Here is a 16,985-nt window from a genome sequence, read left to right as displayed (position 1 = left end):
GAAAGTAATAGTGTGAAATGGCTCTCTCTAATAGCATCTCTTGGTCTTTCAGTTGGGCAATCATGTTCTACACCCTGACTGCTCCTCCTGTTCATGGAGGAATGACAAACTGTTAACAATATAAGAGTGCCTGAAAGCCTGCTCAAGCAAAACCGAAACAGTTGAATAAACACATGCTTGAACTCAACTAAAAAAAGAGGGACGAGCTAGAGCTTGTTGGATTATCTAAAAGCAGACAAAGCAGCATATTATTTGCCTGTGTTAATTAAACTGCTGGGTAAGAATAGCTATTGTTGACTTGGTGCAGCCTGCAAGAATTGTATGGCATCACAATTGTTTTCAGCCCATTCCATAGGCTGAACATTGACTTAAGTCTCCCACTATCAAACTGTGATGAAGAAATAAATAGATAAAGATCACAGAGGGTAAAATTCAGTTCTGTGCAAAGAACTAGCACAACAGTAGAGAAATTAAGGGATTATTTATCCTTAATCTCCATTTCATATAGAAACTAACTTCATTTTTATATTTAGAATGGTCTAACAGCAAAGCGTGTTTTAATGGCTTATACCTAACTTCTCTTTGGACCAGGTCTGTCACAGAGAAGTGACCAGAGGTCAAAGTAGAAATGGGTGCTCATTCTGCAGCTTTAGAAATTAAGGGGAGCGGGGAACTAAAAAAGAAAAAGAAAAATGTAGGCTAAATAACAAATAAAAACTTACTTTTGGGGAGCTATTTCATACTATGAATATAGTTTTCCAAGAAACATGGTAAAAGATCCTCATCTGAGATATTTAAATGTAGACTCGATAAAGCACTACAACATAAAGGGACCAATCCTGCACTGGTAGACAGATAGATTAGATCACCTACTATGCAGTGTTGTTGTAGCTGTGTTGGTCCCAGGATATCAGACAGACATTGGACCAATGTCTGTTGGTGAGAGAGACAACCTTGAAGAAGAACTCTGTGTAAGCTCGAAAGCTTGTCTCTCTCACCAATAGACACTGGTTCAATAAAAGATATTACCTCCCCCGCCTTGTCTCTCTAGGTGACCTAGTGGGTCTTTTCCATCTGTAACTTCTATGAGTCAAACCCTAAAGTCCTTTTTCAGGCAAAACTCATATTTAAACAAATGGGAAACTGAGTCAATGAAAGTTTTGCCTAAGTAAGGACTGATAAGGACTGGACTATAGGACTTAGTTCTATTATTTATTCACCGTAATTCACAAGCATCCCTTGAACAGAACGGGGTTCTTAGGCATCAGTCTGGTTGCTAAGGCTTCTGCAAACTAAGGGCTGTCTTCCAATATACACATTTTAAAGATTAAACAGATGTAATTATTTTACCTACATAGCATTGAAAGTGCCTGAGTTAACATACCAGTATATTTAAAATTCTATAGAAATAAGTGCTGTTTCAATTTAAAAAATGAAAGTGTAATAAATAATATTTATTTCCTTCCATACCAACAAATGAGGTTTGGAAGGTGTTTTGCCATTGTTATAGGGGGGAAAAAATCTTTTAAAGTCATCTGCACTGTATTCTTTGTGCCAAGTTAAGAGTATGCGTTTATCATTCCAAACACACAGTAACATTTTATATTGGGTAATATTTTTTCATTTTCTAAAAAACATTTTTTTTATTTAAAGATCATGTATATGTCTTTACTTCATAGACCATGAGACATTTTTCATACCCTACCAGACAGCTTAATTTCCTGTTGACCTTAAGTGATGGGCCAAGACCCTGAAATTCCTTACCACATTTCCCAGAACAGCAGAATAGCATTAGTCATTTTTCAGTTGTGGTGTGAATTTGCCAGAGTAGGTCTTTGATGATTATACTATCCCCATGCTCCCGCAAACACAGACTAGCTGTACAGAACTTTTAGTTTTAGAAGAATTAACTCACTAATACTTGCCTTTTGCTCCACAAGGTAAATGTGAAGAATTAGTGATTTTTATCATTTTGTTTGACGCTGACGACATCGCACCTTAAAATAGTTCAAAAACTTTTCAGTGTTTGCATTTGCAGACTTCTTCAAAAGTTCTTGCAGGAGTGATGAAAATGGTCTTTTCTAACCCTAATTTCTAATTCCTGTTTTGGAATCTTATTACAGTGAGATACTCAGAGTATTCCTAGCTTCAGGCTTAGTTCCCACTGTTTCTGTCTTTGCCTAGAGTCAAAAGAAGCTCGCAGGATTGGTATTTTGCCCCAGTTTGTGACCTGATTTTCCATTCTGAAAACATAGCACATGTATTGCCTCACAGCTGAATTAAAAAAAAAAATTACTATTTTTTTTTTGTAATCAATCATAGAAACCTGGTAGGGAAAAGAACCTATTAAGTTATCCATCTCACTGTCATTGCTAATTGTTTTCTACAATAGATTTAAGGGCTCTGTCTTGTAACAATGGTGATTTACAGTTTTTTCCAGATGATGGATTCTAGCTGGCAGAATCATCTGAAGCATTTTGTCCTACCAGGCTGCAAAAAATATGCATACTCCCTATGCAGTTTCACCAAGGGGAAGGCATTCTGCAGTACTGTTTGCCATCTTCCCTAGAGTCTCCACTGGGACAATATAGCTTTAAATACTAATCAAGGCTCTATGGAAATCTCACTGATGGAGGCTGCCTAAGAGAGGCACTCATCTGATGAATCTCCTAGATGACCTTCCTACGTTGGGGCTTGCACTGGCCAGCTCCAGACTCCATAATGGAGAAGGGGTTGTGAGTGACTTGTGTCACTTTGACTCACTCCTGGAAGACATTCTGCTCCCAGTTCACACAAGGGGAACCTATTGAGCAAATCTGACCCTGTGTATATCATAGAACATTTTGTCTTTATACAGGTTAATAAACCAGTCAGTGGGGCTTTGAAAATTCCTCCAAGTCCTATGCAAAAATATATACTAAATACATTTTTCAAAATGCCAGAAATGTACTTGGGGATTGTTGACATTGCAGAAAATAAAAGTGGCTCTGTGAATTATTTTTTAATGAATGGGAAATTCAATGAAACTAAGTGAGTGCTCTGCTTACTACGACTAGGTCAAGACATGGCTGAAACTTCACAAGGTAAGCAGGGAAATTTATGGCAATTTTGTTACTATTGCAGGTGCTGGCATGACCTCTGGTGTTTCAGCCATTTTCCCAAGTACCTCTGGCACAAACACGCTCTCGCCTTTTCAGCATGCACACAAAGGTAAGAAAAGCTTCCCCAGGTTTATTCAGCAGCTATTTCTTCAGAATACAGTATCAGCTGGTATAACATACTGTTGAACTGAAAACACCTCCTGTAAAATTACTTTGCACTATTTCCCATATTTGAAGAATCACTAAAAATAATAATAATTTACAATGATTTCTTATTCCTGGATTAATCAATACTATTACTTCAGTGGAGATGGACTTAAAATGGACTTCAACTGAGTTGTACTGATTTATGCCAGCAATTAATTTAGCTCATTATTCTAGCAACAAGGAAATGTCATTATGCCCCAGCAGAGACGGGCCAGAAATGTGAAAATAATTTAATATAACTATATGGCCAGTCTCTTTTTGGACTAAACAAACAGTTCTACAATATGTATTTTTGACAAACCAAAAATAATGAAAATAAGAACACTGCATACATAGTGGGGGGAAAAACAACTAATAAAAAATTATCAAAGCTGACCATTGTGTGTCTGGTTTTGTGATGTTGGAAGCAATGTTTCCAGACATTTTATTATCTCATTTTTAATTCAGCTTCCCACACGCTTTGAAGTATTTATCATTTTCTATAATCCTACATGGCTTTTTAGATCCTAGCTTACTGCCTCTGATTTTCATCTCTGATCTTACCTACCTTATTTTAAATTCATCTTCTGTCAATGCTACGTGTGAAATCTGTGTTAGAAAAGCAAGTATAACAATTCTTTTGCAGATTGTGGCTTGAACTTCTCCCTTTTCTTACCTCTCTTTTGAGGGCATTAAAAACACCCTGAAGCAAAATGACATCAACATGATCAAACAGTCCTTCTGAAGCATGGAACCTATATGTTAAAATATTCAGATACTCTTTCTGAAGTAAGGACAGATGTAGTTACCCCTATGATGAATTTATTTCATGAATGAGCTCCAGACATTGAGAGAAAGCATATATTAAGTCAGCTTTTAAGTTATTTATTATCATTATTGACTCTGACTTTGGCTTTCAGTTCTTCTCTCTGATATTACACACACGATATTTTGGCTTGAGCGCAAGATCATTTGTCTTTGGATCCCATTCCCACTTCACTGCTGAGGGAGCATTTACTTTTCATGGCACTGATTATCTGAGGAATAATGAATCTCTTTGACGTTGGTTCTTTAAAAATTCTTTGCTGATGCCTAATCTTCATCCTGATTTTATTAACTTATTTCTATTCTGATATAAACGTTAATTTGACTTGTTTGAGAATTCCAATCAGGCTATCGAGTGTACCATACCACAGAGGATGATCTGGTGAACGCGAATTACGCATTATTCAGTTCTGCTAATTCAGTTCACTTTCAGTTTTGTTTCATTTTTCAGCATTCAGTAGCATTGATCATAGTATTCTTTTGATGTGCTTACTGTCTTGTTGGGCTGTCAGAAACTGCTTTGGCTTGAATCCTACTGAAGAAAGCAGTCAGCCACAGTTACCATGGGTCAATTTAGACCTCAGTCTGCTTCTCTGTGTCTTGCCTGAGGGATTAGTGGTAGGACCAATGCTCTTCTGAATGTATACGTTACTATTGGGTGTTATTTTTTAGGGACTATACTGTATATTTTCATTGTTGGGCAGACACTGTCCAGACCTACCTCATGCTTCCAGCCAGTTGTCAGGCTGCTAACATGATATCCAGTTACAGATGTCACATTATTTTATAAAATTATCCAACTAAAGCTGATTGCTAGCGGGTTTTAGGTGGTTGTTATGTTAAGCACTTAGCCTAACAGTTCATTTTGGCAATATTTACTGAGCCTATCTCTTTAGCATAAAGACACTAGGTGCTAGAATGACATATTTGTCAATGGCCTTATACTCAGATTTCATAACTAGAACAGCCTTGTACTTTCTTCCGGATATTGCTCTGATAAGAAACAATTAGAATCATTTATCAGTTATTCAATTTTTCAAAACTTACTACTGTAATTCCTTCTTCATGGGCGCTCCAAAGATATATTGTCTAGACAACAGCAGCTCCTATTCTGATGATTGACTTTTTCCTTGTTTTAAGATCCTTTTTTTGGCTTCCCATCACATTTTTAATAATTTAAAAGTTTTATAATTTATTTTTAAGCAGTGGTTTCATCCCAGAGAAGCATCTGTAAAAATGGCATCAGACAGGTTTTATAATCCATACAAACCAACACAAATCGAACTAAACATATTAGATTTTTCACCTGCACTTTTGATAAATCTTTCAACGGAAGAATTTTAAACATGTTCACACTGATGGAACATTACCAGCAGTACACCCACTTTGTATGTTAGTGTAGGTCTATGAAAAGAAATTACACATTTTGTTGTTTTACTGACTTGTTTCATTGTTCTATAAAGGAAAGCTAAATAACTGATTTTACAATTAAGAGAATGTCCAATTTTCACTCAGGGTTGAGAGCTAGCAGCTGTTCACAGTTACACACAATTAGCTGCAATACCACATTAGGATACAGAGGAACACCACTTTCTGTCTTAGAAAAAGCCAAATCCTATCTTCAGATGTGCACACACAAAGAGCCCACTGAAGCCAGTTGTGAGTGCAACCATGGGCAAAACTGGGCCTACAAGCCTGTTATATTTTTCAGCCAACATAAATTTCAGCGTACTATTTTCACCTGTTAGTAACGACAAACCTCATTCTCTCAGGAGCAGAATGACAGTGGGAGAAAAGAAAATTACCAAAGAAATTACATCCGCATATTTTATTTTCATAATTTTTCTTTTTACAATAAGCAAAGCATAAAGAAAATGTAATGAAATAGTTTGTGTATATAATTTAAAAAAACTGAAATATGAAAAGAGGTCAAATTTTGGTAGCTCACATTTCTTCTTATTGAAACATTGAAAATTTCACAAGGTATTTGGAAGAGCATAGTATATTTTCCTCTTCATACATAATTTCTTCTAATATTAGAGGACATAATAGCTTCCTTCATCTCTGCAGGACTATATGGTCTAGCATTTGTTGTCATTATTATTAACTAGCGTAGAACAAACTACACTGATTTATAAAATTCTGTATATTGGTTGGCTTTTGAAGCGTAAGAGCTAAGTTCTGCAGTGCTTCATCCGGCAAAGCTCCAGTTCAAATAAATTAATCAAGTTTTAAGTAAATAAAGAAATGAACTAGGGATTAAGTTTAGTGCGGACCTCAAACTGATAAACATTCTTTGTTTTCAATAATGGCTCCTTTACAATAAACTATTTCTTTGTGTCTCCAGCAGATCTTTCAGGACAAGGGCATCTGGCTACTGCTCTAATAATTGCCATGTCTACTATATTCATAATGGCTATTGCCATTGTCTTGATCATCATGTTTTACATTGTGAAAACAAAACCTTCTGGTCAAGGTAATTGTGTGGCATAAGAAATTCCAGTTGCAAAATGCTATCTCCAGACAACTGCTGAGAATGACTAGTAATAAGTTACATTCTTTATATTCTAGCCTGTTGCACCAGCCATTCAGTAAAAACAGTCGAAGCTCAAGCCAATATGCAAGAAGAGAAGACAGACGTACAAGGTTTGAGTTGTTTTATAGTTTCCATTTTCTCCATACCAGATAACACAGGTCTTAAACTCCCTTAATCCATCTTCCTGTGCAATCCCCCTTTTTAATTGTTTAAACTCCAATTCCATTTAGTAAAGGAATATGCCAAAAAAGTTTCTGTACCACCAAAATTGCACTTAATCCTGTGCTAGAAATTAAAAGTGTAGAAGAATTCAGGGAGATTTAAGTTTGTAGTAAGACTGCCAGCTGACGAAGCTAGTGAGGCAAAACACATTTGCAATCTCTCTGCCAATTAAATAATATCTTTATTTTTTGATCTGTAGAAAATGTTGTGATTTTCTCAGAGAAAGAGGAGTTTGAAAAACTGACAGCAACTCCAGCTAAGACTGTTAAAAGGTATGTGAAAAATAAACATTATTTTAGCTTGGTTAAGGTAGAAAAGGAACATAACCATTTCCAGATACTTGAGGCAAAGGAATTATTTAGCCTGGTACAAGGGAATACAACAAGAAAAAAGGAGATGCAATTAAGACAAGGGGAAAATAGGCTAAAAGCTTCCTGATGGTGAGATCTAATAGAATGAGGAACATTCTGCCAAGGGAAGCGCCAGAAGCCCCGTTGCTTGAGTTTTTTAAAGCTAGACCTGGGAGTTGAAAATGCACTAACAATCTTTCAGCAGCAGGGGAAAGACTAGATGACTTAAGTATTTTCAATCTCTAACTTCTACAATAGGATGGCAGATGCTAGTGGGGGGGAGGGCTGATCATTCCCTCATCCCATCTCCCTCCTCAGCCCTACGGGGCTCTGTCGTCTTTCCTGACAGCTTCATTTTGGTAGTGTGTGCCAGAAGTGTGGTTTTCAGGTACGTGCTCTTCATTAATCTTCTCCCTGCTGCCTATCAGCCAGCACAGGAGAACACATTTCCTGCTCCATACATCAAAAAAGCACTTTATCCCTAAGTTTATTGCTCAGCTTCTAGATGGCACAAAGTCACACAGGTCAGTAGCCTTTACATTATTGATGGGTTGATATTATCAATGGTCTCTTAAACCATAGTAACCTGGGTCAAATTTTTGTGCTCCCTAAGGGCTGCTACAGTATTATAATTAGCAGAGCGAGAATCACCATTAGAAATGTCATTTGGTCTGGAGGCTCTCAGAGCACACAAGGAATGACAGCAGGGACCACAACAGCATTCACACGTTATTAAGCTTCCCGGTATTAAAAACCTTACTACACAGATAATCAATGCCACAGTTACAGATATATAAATGAACATGTACCAATACCAAAAGGTGTCCAGCATAAATGCTCTCATACTCACATCTCCAAGGGTTCCACCAAGATAGGTGGCTCTCTGAGTAGATGGTCATCTGTGAAGGGTCTCTTGATGGATCTTCCTCCCTGTTCATGCTGATGAACCCCTTTTATGCTGAGTTACACTCACACCCATAACCCTTATACATATGACGAAAGTTCCAACCCCTTTGTCCTTATCAGGACTTCCAAACCCCATAAAATTTGGTGTCCCACTTTTCAAAGGCTACTCTCTTAGTTCCCCTTATTTACATTAGCATGTATATCAACAAGGCCCCATGGCAACCTGTAGTTGCTGCAGAATTGTCTGTGCTGTTACAATTGGGTGCCTTGCAGTCCTGACAGGTACGTTGCGGCATATTTCCCCAAACATCACTCATTGTCACATTCTTTATAGTAATCTTGTAACGTTACTGGTACAGGATTATTCCTGGGTCACCTGCTTATGTCAACCCTTCTTTTAGGCCTGAGGCCTAATCCGGCTAACCTAAAATCGTACCAGCCGCAGCCTGTAGGGCTTGCATTACAGCCTCATTTTGCTTACATACCTAATACACACTGTTCTCTCATAAATGTTTGTCAACCTTATACCCTTATAATACTATCCTTCTTATTCCTATACTATACCTAAATCTATTCATCATGCATTGATTACATCTCTATTGCTGTGGTTAATTCATAACACAATTAAATGATTATATGAAATAATTGGCTACAGCTCCATTCGCCTTTAGGATTCTCTGAGCTCTCCCTTGCTGCTGAGCCCCGCTAGATGACACAATGAGCTTTGTACCACACCACAAAGACTACGTCTACACTACAAAGCTAGGGAATGATTCCCAGCTTGCCAACACATAGTCGTGCTAGGTCAATGAGGAGAGAGTATAAATAGTAGTGTAGCCACAATAGCATGGGCAGCCTGAACTACCTGGGTACGTGCTGCCACTGCCCATGCTACCACGGCTACGCTACTAGTTATATTCATGCTAGCTGTCATCAAACTAGCACAAGAACATGAATGCAAGCTTGGAATCACACCCCTAGCTCAAAGTGTAGACAAAGATAAAGTCAGGAAGAGCTAGAATTTGGCCCTGAGTAAAGAAACATATTTTAAAAAAATCCTTTATAAGGTCTCCCTCTTGCTCTCACACAGGTATTCATGACTGTGTAACTTAAATAGAGACCGTTGCACATACATCTTCAATAGCAGGATCAAGCTTTAATTACATGATCCCTCAGGACAGACATTTTTTAAATAAAAAAATTATTCCATTGCCTCTAAGATAGAAGAAAAGACAGAATTGGACTCATACTATCAAAGGCTGCATTGCCGTAATCTTACCCTTAATTTTTCAGTGAAAATGATGCATCTTCTGAGAATGAACGACTTTTAAGCCGAAGCATGGACAGTGATGAAGAAGCTGCTGTTGATAAACAAGGGACCCCAGACCTGTGCTTGTTATCTTTAGTTCATCTCACCAGGGACAAATCTTCTACAAATAACAAATCAACTGGGGTAAGGCTTTTTTCAAAACTGAAAATGGAGAAGTATTTTGATAGTTTTTTAAAAAAAATACATGCACAAATCATCACCACAATAAAACAATGAATCACAATGCAGATCAAACTAATCTACAGGAAAGTTTTGCAAGGTAATAAGAAATTGTCTGACAATCTCATCTATAGAGTCAGCATATAGTATTCCTTCAATATGCCAAAAATGCTGTGTGCGCATATAAAATGCACTGTTAAGGGCTGAGAAATTAAGCACCCAAAAGTCAGGAAATTCAAAAGAAAGTTTCCTACAGCAGTATTAACTCTGCTCTTTTGAACACTGTACATTTTATGGTATACATTTTAACAAAGAAATCAATAATACAGCAAGGCATGCATTTAAACCGGCAAATCAAGAAAAATTTAGTCTTGGTTTTTCTGTTTAAATGCATTCCTTGCTGTATTATTGACTTTTTGTTAAAATGTATACCATAAAATGTAAAGTGTTCAAAAGAGCACCATTAATGTTGCTGTAGGAACATGACTATATGGACAATGGGCTAGCCTAGTGTTATAGTGGGAACCTTAACTTCTGAATTTCCTGACTTGTGTGCTTAAGAACAACATGCTCATTTCTACACCTTCATGTTTCATTAATATTAATTTTCATACTTAGTTTTCCTGTTTATTTTTCAAAGAGACAAGAGTCACATTGAAGGTGGCTCCAATATTCCAAAGAATCACACCTGCGCCATCTCACTGTTTGGTTTCTCTACTTGTGGCATACATTCTTTCCGGCTGGCTCCCTCACAGTGTATTTAAAGGCAGCTAAGGGCATATAAACACATGCGTAAGGTGCTTCAGCACATACCAAACTTTCTAACCCGTGTTAACATTAAAGCATACTTAAAAAGAAAATGCACATATTCATATGGATATGTTTTATACTTTCATAGCTTTAAAAATACTATACCAACCACAATGAAGTCAGTCAGGTCAAGATAGAAGTTTGTAGCATCAACCATTTTTGGTTATCCAAGACTGAAAAAGAAACTTTGAGAAGTATCTTTTCACAGTTGCGTAGTTTAACTGGCTGAGATGATTTAGCTCAAAACTTTCCAAAATAGCTCATCTTTCCACTAAGACCAGACATGGAAAGTTTCAGCCCCACGGGAGATGCTTTTAGCTTTGCTTTTAGAAAGTTATGAACAGCTGAAAATTATCATTAACCCTATGTATGAGTTTTTGTTATCTGCCCTTAGGTATTTCTAATGCACACATCATCATAGACTCTAGGCACCATTGTCTAGCTATACTTCACATTGGGTTGAAATCTGGTACACAGGTTCTCCGACCAAGTGGCAATGTCATAAGAAAAGGCTCTAAAGACTGTATAACACAGTAGATACAGCCTCAGAAGCTTTTCTTTGGCTTGTAATCTTGTCTAAAGCATAGATAGATCCTAGACCTCTCCCCTGGAATATGGTTATGATGACTTGAGACCTCTTAACAAGTATAAAACAAGGTCTTTGATGGAAATACAGATTGTGCTGAGACACTCAGCTTCCGTGCCTCGGATTTTAGGACCAAACTAGGTTCCATGCACTAAAGTACTTGGGGGGGTGCAGATGAAATAGTGTTTATAAGATAGACCATAGAGCTCAACGGGTGTTGAGTGAGGCTAAGGACAGCTAGAGAGAAAGGTAGAAAAATATAGAGAATTTCAAAGCTAGATTTGGCAGGCTCTTCGCCCTACCCTAGACTGCTCCTTCCTGTTTTAAAAAAATATTATGCAATGAGTTACCACACAGAGGATCCAAGATCAAAACACAAACGTGGCCATTTGCTTGTGGGCTAAGCACAGTGCAGAATCAGCAACCTCAGCCTTTGGAAAAGAAGACAGCCTCTGGCATCTCTCTCGCTGGACTTGGGAGGGAGGTGTTAGTTAGTCTCTCTCTGCCCCAGAGACAATCAGCACAGAAGGGAGGCTCCCGAATGGAGAGAGAAAATGTGGGATCCAAGATGCTTTAAGAGGAACTCTAAAAACCCCTTATGGAAAAAAAATGTGAGCTCCTGACATGTTTATAAAGTGGCTACTCCAAATGCACAACAGTTACTGCACTTAGAAAACCCCAAACTTGCAAGTTTTTATTATGAAATAAATAACACCAAGAAAATGTAAAATCCATTTAATAGCTGTATTCCCATCTCATTATGTTCAAAATACCTGCAGACCTAATGTGTCTACATGACAGGTCAAGTGAGCAGCAGTCAATTGGGGGTCCACAACCACAGGCCTAGAAATCCAACTGATTGATGTACCTGGGCTTTTATAGGCCAGTGAAAACAAACCAGACAAGATCGTCCCAGAAACCCAGAAGCTCAAGCAGGCTTTTTTCAGGGTGTTTTCTAAATACATTTGTGACAACTGGTGAGTTTGTGAAACAAGTGTTTGAGTCCCATGATAAAGAGAATTTTTCCAATAGCTTGCTCCTAGCTAGAGCTGGCTGGAAGGCAACAATTCTGTATTCTGACAACTTTCAAGGTTTTAAAATTGTTTTCATTTGGCATTGGAACAAAAACAAAACCTTTTCACTGTTTTTGCAAAATAGAACTGTATTAAAACATCTGGTTTCAGATTGAAAAGGTCAGGTCAATTCATGTGTCTCTCATCAGAAGTGATCAGAGAGCCCTGGACCTCAGAAACCCTTCTTGTCTAAATCAAGATGTTTCTGCTTCAGCTTTGACAAAAGAGCATATTTTGGCACAAAAAAAATAATAATAATACATTTAATTGAAAATGTTCCAATTGGCATAATCGACCCCTAATGCCAACCAGCAACAACTCCAGCAAGTACAACCCTCTTGCAGTGTGCTGGGAGAATTAATTCATCACAGCTGGTCCAATCCTGTGTACCTAACAATTTGGGGCACGCAGCTATAGTATTTAGTTTACTCTCTCCCTTGGGCAGGGTCTATAAAGGGAAATTAAATACTAAAACACTTAAAGCAGAAAGTTCATTAATCCAAATGAGATGACCCTGGGATACAGGAAAAGTGAGATCTCAGACAGTGGAAAGTGAAAGCCGAAAAATATTTTTACTCTTAACTCATTTACACTTATCCTACTCGTCCATGAATCTTCAGAAGAGATCCTTGGAGGCTTTCTGTGCTAATCCAGTGTGTTCAGAGTCTTGGAAGAGGAGCCTCTAGAGAGCACCTCAAGAGGTTGCATTGTGTATCTGGTGCCTCTGTTTGCCTAGTAATTATCTCCTCATGTGACTGAAGAAATAACAAGATGCTAGTCTTTAAAATATGTTTGGTTGCTGCTCCCTTTAGATTCAAAGTCGAAGGAAAAAGATACTTGATGTGTATGCCAACGTATGTGGTGTTGCCGAAGGTGAGTGTGAACAAAATATATACAAACTGACTGTATAGAATTAGATCCTAACTATTGGCTGTGGAATGTATTTCCTTTTGCCTTCATAACTGTCAAAAAATGGTCCACAAAGAGATAATCCAAATTTGGGGTAAATTATAAATTGTATAATTTGTATTAGTTATTTATTTTAAGTAAATTGGATGAACACAAACTGATTAAAATATGTTCTGATAAGTTTAAAATTAAGATTTGGGAAGGATCAGATTTGTATTTCAGCTCTCAACTCCCTCAAGCCCTATTCCGCTCTGCCACCACATCCTGAAAACAGTAATTTCCAAGTTGGGCAGTTTTTAAGGGTTTAATTCGATTTAGCACCTGATTACCTGTATTACCTAGGCACAGTGGACATGGATTCATTTGACTACATCAAAGAGTACATAATCTTATTTAATTCTCTCTTTTTCTGTGTGTTCTATGGCTCAGTGCGATCTCAGCTCCCACCAGACCACTGGTATTGAATTTGAAATGGAAAAAGCTCTATTAGCCTCCAAATCAATCAAAGAGGGGTAAATACAAAAGTCAGAATCATAGAAGTGTAGGACTGGAAGGGACCTCGACAGGTCATCTAGTCCAGTGCCCTGCACTCGTGGCAGGACTATGTAATAACTAAACCATTTCTGATAAGTGTTTGCCTAACCACCTTTCAGGAATGACGGAGATTCCACAATCTCCCAAGGCAGTTTGTTCCAGTGCTTAACCACCCTGACAGGTGGGACATTTTTCCTAATGTCCAACCTAAACCTCCCTTGCTGCCATTTAACCCCATTGCCTCTTGTCCTAGCCTCAGAGGTTAAGGAGAACAATTTTGCTCCCTCCTCCTTGTAACAACTTTTATGTACTTGAAAACTGTTATGTCCCTCCTCAGGCCTCTCTTCTCCAGACTAAACAAATCCAATTTTTTCAATCTTCCCTCATAGGTCATGTTTTCTAGATCTTTAATCATTTTTATTGCTCTTCTCTGGACTTTCTCCAATTTGTCCACATCTTTCCTGAAATGTGGCACCCAGAACTGGACACAATACTCCAGCTGAGGTCTTGTCAAGCACAGAGTAGAGTGGAAGAATTACTTCTCATGTCTTGCTTACAACACTCCTGCTAATACATCCCAGAATGATGTTCGCTTTTTTTTTTTTTTTTGTAGTGTTACACTGCTGTCTCATATTTAGCTTGTGATCCACTATAACCCCCAGATCCCTTTCTGCAGTACTCTTTCCTATGCAGACATTTCCCATTTTGTATATGTACAACTGATTGTTCCTTCCTAAATGGAGTACTTTGCATTTGTCCTTATTGAAGTTCATCCTATTTATTTCAGACCATTTCTCCAGTTTGTCCAGATCATTTTGAATTATAATCCTATCATGCAAAGCACTTCCAATTCCTTCCAGCATGATATCGTCCGCAAACTTTATAAGTGTATTCTCTATGTCATTATCTAAATAATTGATTAAGATATTGAACAGAACCGGACCCAGGACTGATCCCTGCGGGACCCCAATTGATATGCCCTTCCAGCTGTGAACCACTGATAACTACTCTCTGGGAATGGTTTTCCAACCAGTTCTGCACCACCTTCTAGTAGCTCCATCTAGGTTGCATTTCCCTAGTTTGTTTATGAGATGCTCATGCAAGACAGTATCAAAAACCTTACTACAGTGAAGATATATCACATCTACCACTTCCCCCCATCCACAAGGCTGGTTACCCTGTCTAAAAAAGCTATTAGATTGGTTTGACACAATTTGTTCTTGACAAATCCATGCTGTTACTTATCACCTTATTATCTTCTAGGTGTTCAGAAATTGATGCTTAATTATTTGTTGCTGATACTGTCTCCTGTACTACATCTAGTATTATGGAGAAACTGTCTAGCAAAGAGCATCCATTCAACCACATGATCAGTGCTAATATTGACTAAGCTCTCCTATGGAGGTACTTCAACAATAAAACTCTTGCAGGAATTTATATGCATGGAGGTAGTAGGCATCATGGTACCACCTGTGCTCATCTCATCCCTGCAAGACCACCTTCCAATTACGGAGACAGAGAGAGTCAGAGTCAGGGGACAGTCAAACACTGAGCCATCTGTGGGAGATGATTATTGTCTGCAAAGTACTCTCTGTGCCATTATATAACTGAATTTTGTACCATTAGAAAACTGGTGGCTGCTGGCCAGTTTGCAAAGCCAAAATGAAACTCTTGTACTAAACATGCTTAGCTACATCGATTGAAGTGCTCACTAGGGATACATCTACAATATATTCCCTGGGACAGCTACTTCAGGATTAGCTGAGAAAGGGATACAGTAGTAAGACAATACACAACTCAGTTAAGAATCCATAAAAGGAGAGATTAATAAGACTGGGATTTTTCAGCTTAGAAAAGAGATGACTAAGGGGGTATATGACACAGATCTATAAAATCATGACTGGTATGAAGAAAGTAAATAAGGAAGTGTTATTTACTCTTCATAACACAAGAACTAGGGGTCACCAAATGAAATTAATAGACAGCAGGTTTAAAACAAACAAAAGGAAGTATTTCTTCACACAACGCACAGTAAACCTGTGGAACTCTTTGCCAAAGGATGTTCTGAAGGCCAAGACTATAACAGAGTTCAAAGAAGAACTGGATAAGTTCACGGAGGATAGGTCCATCAATGGCTATTAGTCTGGATGGGCAGGGATGCAAAACCATGCTTTGAAGTGTCCCAAGCCTCTGTTTGCTGGGATCTGGGAATGAGCACCAGGGAATGGATCACTTGATGATTACCGGTGCTATTCATTCCCTCTGAAGCCCCTGGCATTGGCCACTGTCAGAAGACAGGATACTGGGCTAGATGGATGATTGGTCTGACCCAATGTGGCCGTTCTATGTTCTTATCTTATTTCCCACCCAAATTCACACATGCATTCTTCTCTTATCCTCTCTCCTGTTTCAGTTTTTTCTCTCTTTCAAGACTTTTCCAATTTGATACTGTCATTTGGGGCTATTAATTTAGGCCTATCCATATCAAAATACTCCTGTGAGAGTAACCCAAAGAGTTGAGTACCAGGCAAAGTGTGTTACTCTCATGATTTTTTGGGGTGTACTTATTATTTAATATTTTAAGATTATGCTAATAATATTATAGTACTGAACAAGGGAACATTTCTAGTAGTCATCAAGATCTGTATATAGAACTTCTGACTCTAAGAATTTTTACCTCATAGGTCTCAGTCCCACAGAGCTGCCATTTGATTGCCTGGAGAAGACCAGCAGGATGCTCAGCTCAACGTACAACTCAGAAAAAGCTATTGTGAAAACATGGCGCCACCTTGCTGAGAGCTTTGGACTAAAGAGGGATGAAATAGGTGGTATGACAGATGGCATGCAACTCTTCGACCGCATCAGCACAGCCGGCTACAGTATCCCAGAACTTCTAACCAAACTAGTGCAAATTGAGCGGTTAGATGCTGTTGAGTCTTTGTGCGCAGATATTTTGGAGTGGGCACAAGTGATGCCTTCACCTGAACCAGTGGTTACATCCTGATGTGAGCACCATTTCCAAAGGATGTGCAAGAACATTGATCCCAAGAACAATTGTTCAAAGACACGGGGCAGAGACTTAAAAGAATCGGTGGTTTTCTCATACACTACTCACATTCACTCCAAAGAGTAAAGCAAGGCAAGATTTGCAACTGAATTTATCACCAACAAAATAAACAAGGGCAAAAATTCTTCTGAGAAGCTCAACATGAAATATTTAATTAAACAGAATGGCTTTTGTTGAACAGTTACTGATAGTAAGTGGACACTAATATCCATTTTCCACAAAATTTACAAGTATAGGTACAGGTCAATCTGCTGATAGCCTGTCTGGCTTTGAAGAAAGCCCATTTAATTATTGTCTGAAGATAGTTCTATCACCTGGGGCTCTGTTCAATAATTTAAAATCTACAGTTAGATACAGTACCATGGAATACAGATAAAGCATACATATTGCT

General features: G+C 38.2%; 1 protein-coding gene across 1 annotated transcript in view; it reads left to right on the top strand.

Annotated features, from left to right (window-relative positions):
* The window catches only part of EDAR (ectodysplasin A receptor), a 39,567-nt gene extending 23,036 nt beyond the window's left edge, over positions 1–16,531 (top strand). Inside the window, exons 5-11 of the mRNA XM_065423691.1 lie at positions 3,124–3,210; positions 6,463–6,588; positions 6,684–6,758; positions 7,070–7,142; positions 9,420–9,579; positions 12,897–12,957; positions 16,212–16,531. Of these exons, the coding sequence (XP_065279763.1) occupies positions 3,124–3,210; positions 6,463–6,588; positions 6,684–6,758; positions 7,070–7,142; positions 9,420–9,579; positions 12,897–12,957; positions 16,212–16,531 (902 nt within the window). The remainder of the gene's footprint in view (positions 1–3,123; positions 3,211–6,462; positions 6,589–6,683; positions 6,759–7,069; positions 7,143–9,419; positions 9,580–12,896; positions 12,958–16,211) is intronic.
* Positions 16,532–16,985: the final 454 nt, after the last annotated feature.

This window comes from Emys orbicularis, chromosome 1 (assembly GCF_028017835.1).
Source record: "Emys orbicularis isolate rEmyOrb1 chromosome 1, rEmyOrb1.hap1, whole genome shotgun sequence".
Classification (NCBI taxonomy): Eukaryota; Metazoa; Chordata; order Testudines; family Emydidae; genus Emys; species Emys orbicularis.
This window is presented reverse-complemented; position numbering and strand designations above follow the sequence as displayed.